The sequence below is a fragment of the Salmo salar genome, chromosome ssa14, assembly GCF_905237065.1.
Source record: "Salmo salar chromosome ssa14, Ssal_v3.1, whole genome shotgun sequence".
Lineage (NCBI taxonomy): Eukaryota > Metazoa > Chordata > Actinopteri > Salmoniformes > Salmonidae > Salmo > Salmo salar.
Genome location: NC_059455.1, coordinates 4,879,479 through 4,894,813, shown reverse-complemented (window position 1 = coordinate 4,894,813; position 15,335 = coordinate 4,879,479). Strand labels below are relative to the sequence as shown.

The 15,335-nt window shown below is 41.0% G+C and overlaps 1 protein-coding gene across 2 annotated transcripts in view; it reads left to right on the top strand.

Moving 5' to 3' along the window:
* Positions 1-15,335, top strand: part of pex5lb (peroxisomal biogenesis factor 5-like b) — a 170,073-nt gene that overhangs the window by 62,564 nt on the left and 92,174 nt on the right. Inside the window, exon 2 of one of the 2 annotated variants that reach the window (XM_014139164.2) lies at positions 5,629-5,724. The exons of the other annotated variant lie outside the window; for it this stretch is intronic. Coding sequence (XP_013994639.2) covers positions 5,629-5,724 — 96 coding nt within the window. The remainder of the gene's footprint in view (positions 1-5,628; positions 5,725-15,335) is intronic. 2 annotated transcript variants of the gene reach the window in all.

The following is a 15,335-nucleotide window of genomic DNA, read 5'->3' as shown; positions in this document are numbered from 1 at the left end:
TTGCTCCCAAGGATGAACCAGACTTCTGGAGGTCTTGGCTGATTTATTTTTATTTTTCAATTAGCAGGTTCTACAGCCATGACATAATTTTCTGGAATTTTCCAAGCTGTTTAAAGGCACAGTCAACTTAGTGTATGTAATCTTCTGACCCACTGGAATTGTGATACAGTAAATTATAAGTGAAATAATCTGTCTGTAAACAATTGTTGGAAAAAGTAATGTCCTAACCGACTTGCCAAAACTATAATTTGTTAACAAGAAATTTGTGGAGTTGTTGAAAATCGAGTTTTAATGACTCCAACCTAAGTGTATGTAAATTTCCGACTTCAACTGTAGCAGTGGCAACTCTGTCACACTGACTGAAATGTACATTTCATCCACCTCCCACTATTACAGTCATCTTTTAAGAAAAGTTTTATGGGAGCTGTTATGAAACAAGATGTTTAATAAATGAGTGGAGATGCTAAAGCAGAGAGACAAGCTGTAAAAGTACTAGTTGCCAAGCTTCCTAAAATATGGCTGTGCATATGTGAGGAAATTGTGAGTTGACACTGGTGTCCTAGAGTGAACTCTTTCCACTCCAAGTATCGAACCCAGACCGCATGATGGGAGAGCTCCTTCTCTACAATCCTTACATCTTATGGTTCCACAGGAAGAGGGTAACAGGATAATAAACCCTTCTTACTCCCTTCAGGGGATCTGACCTGACCTCCTGACCTCAACCCCTCCTTCGCCTAATCCACCAATGTCCATCTGCTTCCTCTATAGCAATCCTTTGATCTCCTCCGGTCCGCCCAACACATTCGGAAGCCATCTGTCTTTCTACAGAGAACCATTATCTTCTGACATAAAACCCAGTCTCTTTCACTGCTTATATTCTATGCTTCTGATCTATCCTTTATTTAAAATCTCAATGTTCAAAGTTTAGCCCGATTCCAACAAAAGCTAGAATCCTTAGTTGCTACATTCATTTTTGGACTTATATATTAATGATATATACCCATTGATTATTGAAGAATATAATTTACAAATGCCTCATGAGCTTATTTCAACTGTACCTCATCAGAACCCAAAATATATAAGCTTGTTTTACTCCATTGTTTGTAAACAGAAATGTAAACAACTGTGTATAACCTCAACACATGGTTAAAACTATGCATTTGATATCATGGATGGTCAGTCCTTGCACCCATAGCTCTATGAATTTGAGAGTGGTTACATTTCTCCAGCCTCATCCCTTAAGTTTTTGGGTGAAATTGACAGGGAGACGATTTGTTATCGTTGCAATTAAGGATTCTAGCTTTAATGTCACTCAAAGGCTTGTAGTGGAGACTGATTTCATCTTTCCATCAAAACTAGTTTCTGTATTGATCCTATAGTTGTAATAATAGAAACCTGGACCAATGTTCTCTCAAATGTTTGGCACTAAGCAAATTTCTTGGTCTTCTGAGCGAAAATTCTGCATCTTCCAGCGTGCGTTTACTATGAACACTGAGACTGTATCCGCTTTAAGTTACAGTTTCAGACAGTGTTCATGTAGGCTACTGTGGCTATTTGATCATAATGTAGACCTACCAGATTAGCCTACCATAAAAAAAACAATGGAGAAAATGCATTCTATAACATTCTACGTGGAAATAGCTGTTCTATTATTCAGCCTACAGTACCAGCCAATGTTTGGTGTAAAATGTAGGCCTACATTGCATGAGACTAGGGAGGGCTTAACATTAACCTGTTTATCCACTTGTCCTTTAGACAAGGAGGTGACAAAAAAACGTTTTGTTTGATAAAAACAAAATACAAAATAGTTATTATTCCCATACCATTATTACAGAGAATCAGACAAATTATGCTAGCCTCTGCCTATTGGCTACTTAGCTTATTCAAGAACCACTCAAAATACAACACTGTGCCTTTAACCCTTGGGTGGCAATGTTACCCCCATATACTCCCACATTTTTTGCAAAATAAACACACAAAATAAACAAACACACCTTATTTATGTAAGTTTTCAGACCCTTTACTATGACACTCGAAATTGAGCTGAGGTAAATTCAATTGATTGGACATGATTTGGAAAGGCAAACACCTGTCTATATAAATGTCCCACAATTGAAAGTGTATGTCAGAGCAAAACCACACCATGAGGTCGAATGGAATTGTCGAGACACAGATCTGCGGAAGGGTACCAAAACATTTCTGCAGCATTGATGGTCACCATGAACACAGTGGCCCCATCATTCTTAAATGGAAGAAGTTTTGAACCACCTAGACTCTTCCTAGAGCTGGCCGCCCCGGCCAAACTGAGCAATCGGCAGAGAGAAGGGTATGCGTCAGGGAGTTGATCAAGAACCAGAGTTCCTCTGTGAAGATGGGAGAACATTCCAGAAGGACAACCATCTCTGCAGCACTCCACCAATTAGGCCTTTTTAATGGTAGAGTGGCCAGATGGAAGCCACTCCTCAGTAAAAGGACATGACAACCCGCTTGGAGTTTGCCAAAAGGCACCTAAAGAACTCTAATCATGAGAATCAAGATTCTCTAGTCTGATGAATCCAAGCTTGAACTCTTTGGCCTGTATTCTCATGGTTGAACTCTTTGAACTCTTTGGCCTGAAGCGTCAAGTCTGGAGGAAACCTGGCACCATCCCTATGGTGAAGCGTGGTGGCAGCATCATGCTGTGGGGATATTTTTCAGTGACAGGGACTGGGATACTAGTCAGAATCAAGGGAAAGATGAATGAAGAAAAGTACAGAGATCCTTGATGAAAACCTTCTCCAGAACTCTCAGGACCTCCGACAGGGGTGAAGGTTCACCTTCCAACAGGACAACAACCCTAAGCACACAACCAAGACAACACAGGAGTGGCTTCAGGACAAGTCTCTGAATGTCCTTGAGTGGTCCAGCCAGAGACCGGACTTGAACCCAATCTAACATCTCTGGAGAGACCTGAAAATAGCTGTGCAGCGACGCTCCCCATCCAACCTGACAGAGCTTGAGAGGATCTCTGCCAAAGGTGCTTCAACAAAATACTGAGTAAAGGGTCTGAATACTTATGTTAATGTGATATTTCAGTTTCTTAAAAAGGTTTTTTCTTTGTCATTATGGGTTATTGTGCCTAGATTGATGATGGAAAAAACCGATTTAATGCATTTAAGAATAAGGTTGTAACATAACAATGTGGAAAAAGTTGAGGTCTGAATACTTTTCGAATGCACTGTACGTACAGTACCAGTCAAGGTTGGACACCTCCTTATTCAAGGCTTTTTCTTTATTTTTAAAATTTTCTGCGATGTAGAATAATAGTGAAGACAACACTATGAAATAACACATGGAATCATGTAGTAACCAAAAATAGTGTTAAACAAATCAAAATATATTTTATATTTGCAAAAGCCACCCTTTGCCTTGATGACAGCTTTGCACACGCTTGGCATTCTCTCAACCAGCTTCATGAGGTAGTCACCTGGAATGCATTTCAATTAACGTGTGCCTTGTTAAATTAATTTCTGTAATTAATTTCCTCCTTAATGTGTTTGAGACAATCAGTTGTGTTGTGAGAAGGTAGGGATGGTATACAGAAGATAGCCCTATTTGGTAAAAGACCAAGTCCATATTATGGCAAGAACAGCTCAAATAAGCAAAGAGAAACGACAGTCAATCGTTACCTTAAGACATGAAGGTCAGTCAATTTCAAGAACTTTGAAAGTTTCTTCAAGTGCAGTTGCAAAAACCATTAAGCAATATGATGAAACTGGTTCTCATGAGGACCGCCACAGGTAAGGAAGACCCAGAGTTGCCTCTGCTGCAGAGAATACATTAATTTGAGTTTACTGCACCTCAGATTGCAGCCCAAATACATGCTTCACAGAGTTCAAGTAACAGACACATCTCAACATCAATTGTTCAGAGGAGACTCCATGAATCAGGCCTTCATGGTTGAATTGCTGCAAAGAAACCACTACTAAATGACACCAGTAAGTGATTTGCTTGGGCATAGAAACACGAGAAATGGACATTAGACCGGTGGAAATCTGTCCTTTGGTGTAAGTCCAAATTTGAGATTTTTGGTTTCAACTGCTGTGTCTTTGTGAGATGCGGAGTAGGTGAACGGATGATCTCCGCATGTGGTTTCCCACTGTTAAGCATGGAGGAGGTGTGATGGTATGGGGGTGCTTTGCTGGTGACACTGTCAGTGATTTATTTAGAATTCAAGGCACAGTTAACCAGCGTGGCTACCACAGCATTCTGCAGCGATACGCCATCCCATCTGGTTTGCGCTATCATTTGTTTCTTAAGGAAACAATGACCCAACATACCTCCATGTTCTGTGAGGCCTATTTGATCAAGAAGGAGAGTGATATAGTGCTGTATCAGATGACTTGGCCTCCACAATGAACCGACCTCAACCCAATTGAGATGGTTTGGGATGAGTTGGACCGCAGACTGAAGGAAAAGCAGCAAACAAGTGTTCAACATATGTGGGAACTCGTTCAAGACTGTTGGAAAAGTATTCCAGGTGAGCTGGTTGAGAGAGTGCCAAGAGTGTGCAAAGCTGTCATCAAGGGAAAGGGTGGCTACTTTGAAGAATCTCAAATAATATAAAATATATTTAGATTTATTTAACACTTTTTTGGGTTACTACATGATTCCATATGTGTTATTTCATAGATGTGATGTCTTCACTATTATTCTACAATGTAGAATAAATAAAACCCTTGAATGAGTAGGTGTCAACTTTTGACTGTTACTATACGTATTAACCAATTGCTATTAATTTTACAATATTAACATTTATTTTTATGTAAACCAGTCTCATTTTTGTTTTTATTTAAAAATGCTAGTTTTATTTAAAAAATCTAGTTCACTGGAACAGCAATGAGTAGTTATAAACCACCCCATGTAAAATCACATTTTCTGCTGAACTATGTCATCAGTTCATCCACGTAGACAAACTATACTATACTGTGTGCATAATCTCAGGTGGCTGAATCAAACAAGTAGCTACCTTTCTACAGAGAGAATAACTTTTTATCAAGTAGACATCCTCCAAACTCAGTATTGTGATGTTGAAACCCTGATATTTTATGGTACGATTATTAAACTCTGATAATGTCATGCTGCCCCTCACACGGCTGTCTTCAGTTTAAAGGGGCAGCCCATCCATGTATCATACCCTGGATGCCTTTTCTTTTTGTCATCTGAACATGAAACCCTATAGTAAGTAATCCTTTTAAGGTAATGATCTATTTAAATTCAGATTTCTGTGGTGGACCACCTGTTTAAGTTATTTCAAACTGCCTATTCAATTCCTTGATATAAAAAGACATTGTCAGCATCCACTTTCAGTTTTTTTCTTCTACAGTATAAGATGGAAATGCATGTTCAATTAAAACCATAGAATTTGAATTACTAGAATGGACTTTCACATTCAAGTCAATGTTCTGTGATATGTGTACAGGCGGCCATATTGAGTTTACCCATGAGTGCACTGTCAAGTTGCCAGTCAGATTTATTTTATATGTTCTTGTAACTCTATGGTTATAACAGGCCATTAAATTGTAAATTGAGGAAGTAGAAACCATTTATCACCGCTGACACAAGTCATTGTTGATCTCACTGTTATAGGGGAAAGGGGAAAGGGCTGTTGCCATGGTGCTGAAGGAGCTTCCGGGTAAAAAGGCATCCTCAGAAGGAAACCCCCTCCTCACCGTGACAACCAAGGTGGGCATGACGACCACCGACAGGAAGCAGCAATCAATCACTTCCTGGTTTGGTATACTGTACACAACTGCTTTTTCGATTTCTTTGCTTAGCAGACACTGCTAGCCAAAGTAACTTACATGGCTTAGAATTCTGCACACATTTTTATATACAGCCTGGCAGTGAACCAATTAAGGTTAAATGCATTGCCAGTGGCAGTGTTTCTTGCAGTGCCCCCTGGGACTTGAAACAACTACCAACATATCAACAATGCTGTTCCTATTTACTTGGCTTGCTGCTGGCTGCATGTGAATGTATTTTTGCAAGCTGGCGCTAAAGCTGCATCTAGCCCCTTTTCAACAATCAAAAGTAAAAAGAATGTCAAATCCGTTCTGCAGCTGCAACTTTCTATTTCTGCAAGCAAACTGCTACATACACTCAAGGCCTTGTAAAAATATTGGTATCGTCAATTTATATTACTGTTCTAAAACAATGCATGACATTTTCACATGTTAATTTTAAAACCATGAAATAACCTGGGGGGAAATTACTTAATGTGTAATATATATATTTTTTTTAACTCAACCACCCCCAGGGGCCTCCCGAGTGGCGCAGCAGTCTAAGTCACTGCATCGGTGTGCTTGAGGTGTCACTACAGACCCGGGAGACCCATGAGGTGGGGCACAATTGGCACAGCGTCGTTAGGGGAGGGTTCTGGCCGGCTGAGATTTCCTTGTCCCATCGCGCTCCAGCGACTCCTGTGGCTGGCCGAGTGCCTTCACGCTGACTTCTGTCGCCAGTTGTACGGTTTTTCCTCCGTTGGTGCGGCTGGCTTCTGGGTTAAGTGAGCATTGTGTCAAGAAGCAGTGCGACTTGTCAGGGTCATGTTTCGGAGGACACGTGGCTCTCGACCTTCGCCTCTACCGAGTCCGTACAGGAATCGCAGCGATGGGATAAGACTAAATACTAATTGGATATCACGAAATTGGAGAGAAAAAAGTGGTAAAAGTACCTCAAAAAAAAAAATATATATATATATGCATGCAGACTATGATTTCAACAGTTTAATTCAAAATGAAAAACTTAGATGCTGCTTAGCTTTTCTTTTCTGCTCCAATCCAAGCAATCTTGTTTTTGTTGGATATGATTTTGTGTGTGAAGTGTTCTTTAATGCAACATTTTATTTTTGTGAATATGCTGTATTTGCAAAACTGATCTCTTAGTTATCCCATGCAGTAATACTATATTTGTTACCCCAGAAATGGATATTTACATTTTTTTCTATTTTGGCTCGTCAATATATTCTACTTTGCAATGAAATAGGCTTTTGATGTTTAGTAGCTTGTTTTATTTAAATGCCGATGGTAGAAATGTATGTGCTTGTTGCCCTCCAGTAACGGTCTCGAAGCACACTGAATGCACTGTGTTTTAGTGGTCACAGTGATGAGTATGTGTTTGTTGTTTCGCCCCTTACATTTCCGTTAGTTCTACAGTATATTTTCCTTATTATGACTCCTTGACATATGTATAGTCTATATAAATAATAACTTCTGGCAGCTCTGTTATGGTGTGCATTTTCCTGACATGGTTTAGGTCCACTCAACCCCTTAGATGGCAAGGTAAACGACAATAAATGCACAGCCTTTCTGAGTGATCACCTTCAGCCTATGGTGAATCATTTCTATGCTGATGCTAGTGGTCTCTTCCAGGATGACAATGCCCCCATCCACAGGGCACGAGTGGTCATTGAATGGTTTCATGAGCATGAAAACAATGTAAACCATATGTCATGGTCATGTCAGTCACCAGATCTCAACCAAATTGAACACTTATGGAAGATTCTGGAGCGGTGCCTGAGACAGCATTTTCCACCACCAACAAAAAAATTATGGAATTTCTCATGGAAGAATGATGTGACACTTCCACCATACAACCGCTCCTTAACCAACTAGCTGACTGGTCAGAACAAAACAAGATGAAGCTCAACCCAACAATGTGCAAAGTCACATACGCCTGTTTCAGCCACAATCCTGACCCACCTCTGCCATTATCCATCTCTGTTCACACACTTTGGTGTCCAGCACCAAAGTGCTCGGCGTGACATTCCAAGCCAATCTAAAATTGAACACCCACAAATCTGACATTACCAACAAAGGTGATGATGAACTATCTTCGCCACTTAGCCTCTCTAGGGTAGGTGGCACCAAATCGTCCCACCTACGTAACAGCCAGTGTAATCCCGTGGCGCGTTATTCAAAAACCTAAAAAATGCAAAAACTTCAATTTTTCAAACATATGACTATTTTACACCATTTTAAAGACAAGACTCTCTCTCGTTAATCTAACCACACTGTCCGATTTCAAAAAGGCTTTACAACGAAAGCAAAACATTAGATTATGTCAGCAGAGTACCCAGCCAGAAATAATCAGACACCCATTTTTCAAGCTAGCATATAATGTCACATAAACCCAAACCACAGCTAAATGCAGCACTAACCTTTGATGATCTTCATCAGATGACAACCCTAGGACATTATGTTATACAATACATGCATGTTTTGTTCAATCAAGTTCATATTTATATCAAAAACCAGCTTTTTACATTAGCATGTGACTAGCATGTGACTAGCATTCCCACCGAACACTGCCGGTGAATTTACTAAATTACTCACGATAAACGTTCACAAAAAGCATAACAATTATTTTAAGAATTATAGATACAGAACTCCTCTATGCACTCGATATGTCCGATTTTAAAATAGCTTTTCGGTGAAAGCACATTTTGCAATATTCTCAGTAGATAGCCCGGCATCACAGGGCTAGCTATTTAGACACCCAGCAAGTTTAGCACTCACCAAAGTCAGATTTACTATAAGAAAAATGTTATTACCTTTGCTGTCTTCATCAGAATGCACTCCCAGGACTTCTACTTCAATAACAAATGTTGGTTTGGTTCAAAATAATCCATAGTTATATCCAAACAGCAGCGTTTTGTTCGTGTGTTCAAGACACTATCCGAAAGGGTAAATAAGGGTGACGAGCATGGCGCAATTCGTGACCAAAAAATTCTAAATATTCCATTACCGTACTTCGAAGCATGTCAACCGCTGTTTAAAATCAATTTTTATGCCATTTTTCTCATAAAAAAGCGATAATATTCCGACCGGGAATCTGCGTTTAGGTAAACAGACGAAAGAAAATAAAGCATGGGGTCGACTCGGGCACGCGCCTAAGCCCATAGTACTCTGATCGGCCACTTGCCAAACGCGATAAAGTGTTTCAGCCAGAGGCTGCCTCGATATCGTTCAGCTTTTTCCCGGGCTCTGAGAGCCTATGGGAGCCGTAGGAAGTGTCACGTTATTGCAAAGATCCTCAGTCTTCAATAAAAAGAGCCAAGATGAAACACAACTTGTCAGACAGGCCACTTCCTGCATGGAATCTTCTCAGGTTTTGGCCTGCCATATGAGTTCTGTTATACTCACAGACACCATTCAAACAGTTTTAGAAACTTTAGGGTGTTTTCTATCCAAAGCCAATAATTATATGCATATTCTAGTTACTGGGCAGGAGTAGCAACCAGATTAAATCGGGTACGTTTTTTTATCCGGCCGTGTCAATACTGCCCCCTAGCCCTAACAGGTTAAACTTCCCTGTTTTGTCCGTCCAGTGCTGGTCTATCCTTGGCATGTAGGTTTCTCACTTATGGGTGGCACATATTGCGATATGTGCGAGGGGAATAGGCAGGGGTTTGCAAGTTAAATACTGTAGTATTACTATAGTTAAACTGTTGTGTTTTTGGGGTCATTACTATAATATTAACTAGTGGTTTTTTTCAGCTATTACTGTAGTGTTTAGTATAGTATTCTACAGTATACTACACAATTCTATAGTAAGTACTACACGTGATTGAGGGAGAGTGTACTATATTTTCTGCAATATACTACAGAATTCTATAGTAAATACTAGAGGTCGACCGATTCATCGGAATGGACGATTTTAATTAGGGACGATTTTCAAGTTTTCATAACAATCGGTAATCAGCATTTTTGGACACCGATTATGGCTGATTATATTGCACTCCACAAGGAGACTGCGTGGCAGGCTGACCACCTGTTACGCGAGTGCAGGCAGCAAGGAGCCATGGTGAGTTGCTAGCTAGCATTAAACTTATCTTATAAAAAACAATCACTCTTAACATAATCACTAGTTAACTACACATGGTTGATGATATTACTAGTTAAGTAGCTTGTCCTGCGTTGCATATAATCAATGCGGTGCCTGAAATTGTGTTACTTCTCTTGCGTTCAGTGTAAGCAGAGTCAGTATATGCAGCAGTTAAGGTCGCCTGGCTCGTTGCGTACTGTGTGAAGACCATTTCTTCCTAACAAAGACCGTGATTAATTTGCCAGAATTTTACATAATTTTGACATAACATTGAAGGTTGTGCAATGTAACAGCAATATTTAGACTTAGGGTTGCCACCCTTTCGATAAAATGCGGAACGGTTCCGTATTTCACTGAAAGAATAAACGTTTTGTTTTCAAAATGATAGTTTCCGGATTTGACCATATTAATGACCAAAGGCTCGTATTTCTGTGTTTTTATTATATATTAATATTTCTATGATTTGATATTTGATAGAGCAGTCTGAGTGAGCGGTGGTAGGCAGCAGCAGGCTCGTAAGCGTTCAATTAAACAGCACTTTCCTGCGTTTGCCAACAGCTTTTCGCAATGCTTGAAGCACAGCGCTGTTTATGACTTCAAGCCTATCAACTCCCGAGATTAGGCTGGCAATACAATAGTGCCTATAAGAACATTCAATAGTCAAAGGTATATGAAATACAAATGGTATAGAGAGAAATAGTCCTATAATTCCTTTAATAACTACAACCTAAATCTTCTTAACTGGGATCTTTGAAGACTCATGTTAAAAGGAACCACCAGCTTTCATATGTTCTGAGCAAGGAACTTAAACGTTAGCTTTCTTACATGGCACATATGGCACTTTTATTTTCTTCTCCAACACTTTGTTTTTGCATTATTTAAATGAAATTGAACATGTTACATAATTTATTTGAGACTAAATAGATTTTATTGATGTATTATGTTAAGTTAAAATAAAAGTATTAATTGTTCATTCAGTATTGTTGTAATTTTCATTATTTCAAATATATATATAACAATCGGCCGATTTATTCGGTATCAGCTTTTTTGGGTCCTCCAATAATCGGTATCGGCGTTGAAAAATCATAATCGACCGACCTCTAGTAAATACTGCATTATTCTATGGTAAACTGTAGTTATTTTTTAATGCGGGTAACTGGAGGACCAAGTGCTCTATGATCTATGGAAGCTCCAATGTTTGTGAAATTGGAGCCTTAAACCAGTATTAAATATATTACGGAAAGTGGCTTTCCATCAATCAATCAATCAAATATATTTCTAAAGCCTTTTTTCTTAACCTGAGCATAGACGCTTTCCTTCCAATAAACAAGATTCCTTCCATAGTACTTCACTCGTATATGCTGCTCCTCATCATCCATTTCAAATAATATGGGTACCAGGGTTGAAGTCAATTCCATTTCAATACGTTTAGAAAATCAAAAAGTTAATATTGCTGGACTTACCTTGCCGTTTTGGAGACACTGTTGTGTTTGCTAGCAAAGAGGTTTGTGGTGGCTGATTAAGTGAATTGTTTCGCCCCACAGTTATTCAAGATGATTAGTAAGCCAGCTAAAATGGTTTACAATAGTTAGCGATCACTTCTTCACCTATTTTGCTAGCTACAGTGTGCCTGCCGTGTCAATGTATCCAAAATGGTTTACAATAGTTAGCGATCACTTCTTCACCTATTTTGCTAGCTACAGTGTGCCTGCCGTGTCAATGTATCCAAAATGGTTTACAATAGTTAGCGATCACTTCTTCACCTATTTTGCCAGCAACAGTGTGCCTGCCGTGTCAATGTATCCAAAACTGACGTGCTGTTTCCAGTTTTGTTTACATTTTACAATTTTGACACTCATCCATGTGTATCCACTTTCTCTGCGCATTGAGTCAATTCCACAGTTGTCCTCATTGAAAAGCATTGAATTGATTGAATCTAAATGGAATTAACCCCGACCCTGGTGACGTACTGTCTCCGGCCATTCACATTGGAGTTGACTTCATAGCCTATACATCTCATGTAATGTGGATTAGGATTTCTAAAGCAGAGCAGATTTGGGGACTAGAACAGATCGTCTGTGATACTGGCAATGTTTACAGCCAGGGATTAAGCCATGGTTAAGCTTTAAGAGTAGGACGATTACTCCTCTGTGATTTGATAATAGATCAATAGACCTTCACTTTTTCAATTTTTTTTTAAAGTTTCTAAAATGAATTAAATCGTTTTTTCCCCTCGTCAATCTCCACACAACACCCTATAATGACAAAGCAAAAACAGGTTTACATTTTTTTTTATAGAATATCACATATACATAAGTATTCAGGCCCTGTACTCAATACTATGTTAAAGCATCTTTGGTAATGATTACAGCCTCGAGTCTTTTTGGGTATGACACTACAAGCGTGGCACACTTGTATTTGGGGACTTTCTCCCATTCTTCTCTTCAAATCCTCTCAAGCTCTCTCAGGTTGGATGGGGAGCGTCGCTGCACAGCTATTTTCAGGTTTCTATAGAGATGTTAGATCGGGTTCAAGTCCAGGCACTGGCTGGGTGCTTCAAGGACATTCAGAGACTTGTCCCGAAGCCACTCCTGCATTGTCTTGGCTGTGAGCCTAGGGTTGTTGTCCTGTTGGAAGGTGAACCTTCACTCCAGTCTGAGGTCCTGAGTGCTCTGGAGAAGGTTTTCATCGAGGATCTCTCTGTACTTTGCTCCGTTCATCTTTCCCTCGATCCTGACTAGTCTCCCAGTCCCTGCCGCTGAAAAATCCCCACAGCATGATTCTGCCGCCACCATGCATCATCGAAGGGATGGTATTGGCCAGGTGATGAGCGGTGCTTGGTTTCCTCTAGATGTGACACTTGGCATTCAGGTCAAAGAGTTCAGTCTTAGTTTCATCAGACTGGAGAATCTTGTTTCTCATGGCCTGAGTGTCCTTTAGGTACCTTTTGGAAAACTCCAAGTGGGCTGTCACTTCTTTTACTGAGGAGTGGCTTCCGTCCGAACACTATACCATAAAGATCTGATTGTTGGAGTGCTGCATCGATGGTTGTCCTTCTGGAAGGTTCTCCCATCTCCACAGAGAAACTCTGCAGCTCTGTCAGAGTTACCATTGGGTTCTTGGTCACCTCACTCCCTTCTCCCCGATTGCTCAGTTTGGCCTGGCGGCCAGCTCTAGGAAGTCTTGGTGGTTCCAAACTTCTTCCATTTAAAAATGTCAGAGGCTACTGTGTTCTTGGGAACCTTCAATACTGCAGAAATGTTATGGTACCCTGCCCCATATCTGTGCCTCAACACATTCCTGTCTTGGAGCTCTACGGACAACTCCTTCGATCTCATGGCTTGGTTTTTGCTCTGACATGCACTGTCAACTGTAGGACCTTATATAGACAGGTGTGTGCCTTTCCAAATCATGTCCAATCAATTGAATTTATCACAGGTGGAATCTAATAATCCAATAAAGTGACAATATTTCTCTCACTGTATTCACATCCTACCATACCTTTGTCTGTACATTATGCCTTGAATCTATTCTACCGTGCCCAGAAACCTGCTCCTTTTACTCTCTGTACCGAACGTGCTAGACGACCAGCTCTTATAGCCTTTAGCCATAACCTTATCCTACTCCTCCTCTGTTCCTCTGGTGATGTAGAGGTCAATCCAGGCCCTGCAGTGCCTAGCCCCACTCCCATTCCCCAGGCGTTCTCATTTGTTGACTTCTGTAACCGTAAAAGCCTTGGTTTCATGCATGTTAACATTAGAAGCCTCCTCCCTAGGTTTGTTTTATTCACTGCTTTAGCACACTCTGCCAACCTGGATGTCCTAGCCGTGTCTGAATCCTGGCTTAGGAAGGCCACCAAAAACCCTGACATTTCCTTCCCAAACTATAACATTTTCCGACAAGATAGAACTGCCAAATTGGGCGAAGTTAGCCTGCAGAGTTCTGTCTTACTATCCAGGTCTGTGCCCAAACAATTCGAGCTTCTACTTTTAAAAATCCACCATTCCAGAAACAAGTCTCTCACCGTTGCTGCTTGCTATAGACCACCTTCTGCCCCCAGCTGTGCCCTAGACACCATATGTGAATTGATTGCCACATCTATCTTCAGAGCTCGTGCTGTTAGGTGACCTAAACTTGGACATGCTTAACACCCCGGCCATCCTACAATCTAAGCTTGATGCCCTCAATCTCAGACAAATTATCAATGAACCTACCAGGTACAACCCCAAATCCGTAAACACGGGCACCCTCATAGATATCATCCTAACCAACCTGCCCTCCAAATACACCTCTTCTGTCTTCAACCAGGATCTCAGCGATCACTGCCTCATTGCCTGCATCCGTAATGGGTCTGCGGTCAAACGACCACCCCTCATCACTGTCAAACGCTCCCTAAAACACTTCAGCGAGCAGGCCTTTCTAATCGACCTGGCCCGGGTATCCTGGAAGGATATTGACCTCATTCCGTCAGTAGAGGATTCTTGGTTATTCTTTAAAAGTGCTTTCCTCACCATCTTAAATAAGCATGCCCCATTCCAAAAATGTAGAACCATGAACAGATATAGGCCTTGGTTCACTCCAGACCTGACTGCCCTTGAGAAGCACAAAACATCCTGTGGCGTACTGCATTAGCATCGAATAGCCCCCGCGATATGCAACTTTTCAGGGAAGTTAGGAACCAATATAGCCAAGCAGTTAGGAAAGCAAAGGCTAGCTTTTTCAAACAGAAATTTGCATCCTGTAGCACAAACTCCAAAAATGTCTGGGACACTGTAAAGTCCATGGAGAATAAGAGCACCTCCTCCCAGCTGCCCACTGCACTGAGGCTAGGATACACTGTCACCACCGATAAATCCCCGGTAATTGAGAATTTCAAGAAGTATTTTAGTAAGGCTGGCCATGATTTCCACCTGGCTACCCTTACCCCGGTCAACAGCCCTGCACCCCCCACAACAACTTGCCCAAGCCTCCCCCCAAGCCTCCTTCACCCAAATCCAGATAGCCGATGTTCTGAAAGAGCTGCAAAATCTGGACCCCTACAAATCAGCCGGGCTAGACAATCTGGACCCTCTCCGTCTAAAATTATGTGCCGAAATTATTGCAACCCCTATTACTAGCCTCTTCAACCTCTCTTTCGTATTGTCCGAGATCCCCAAAGATTGAAGAGGGGGGATGACCGCGGCAGCTTTCCAAAGAGGGAGACACTAGACCCAAACTGCTACAGACCTATATCTATCCTACCCTGCCTTTCTAAGGTCTTCGAAAGCCAAGTTAACAAACAGATCACCGACCATTTCGAATCCCACAGCACCTTCTCTGCTATGCAATCTGGTTTCCGTGCTGGTCATGGGTGCACCTCAGACACGCTCAAGGTCCTAAACGATATCATAACCACCATCGATAAGAGACAATACTGTGCAGCTGTATTCATAGACCTGGCCAAGGCTTTCGACTCTGTCATTCACCAC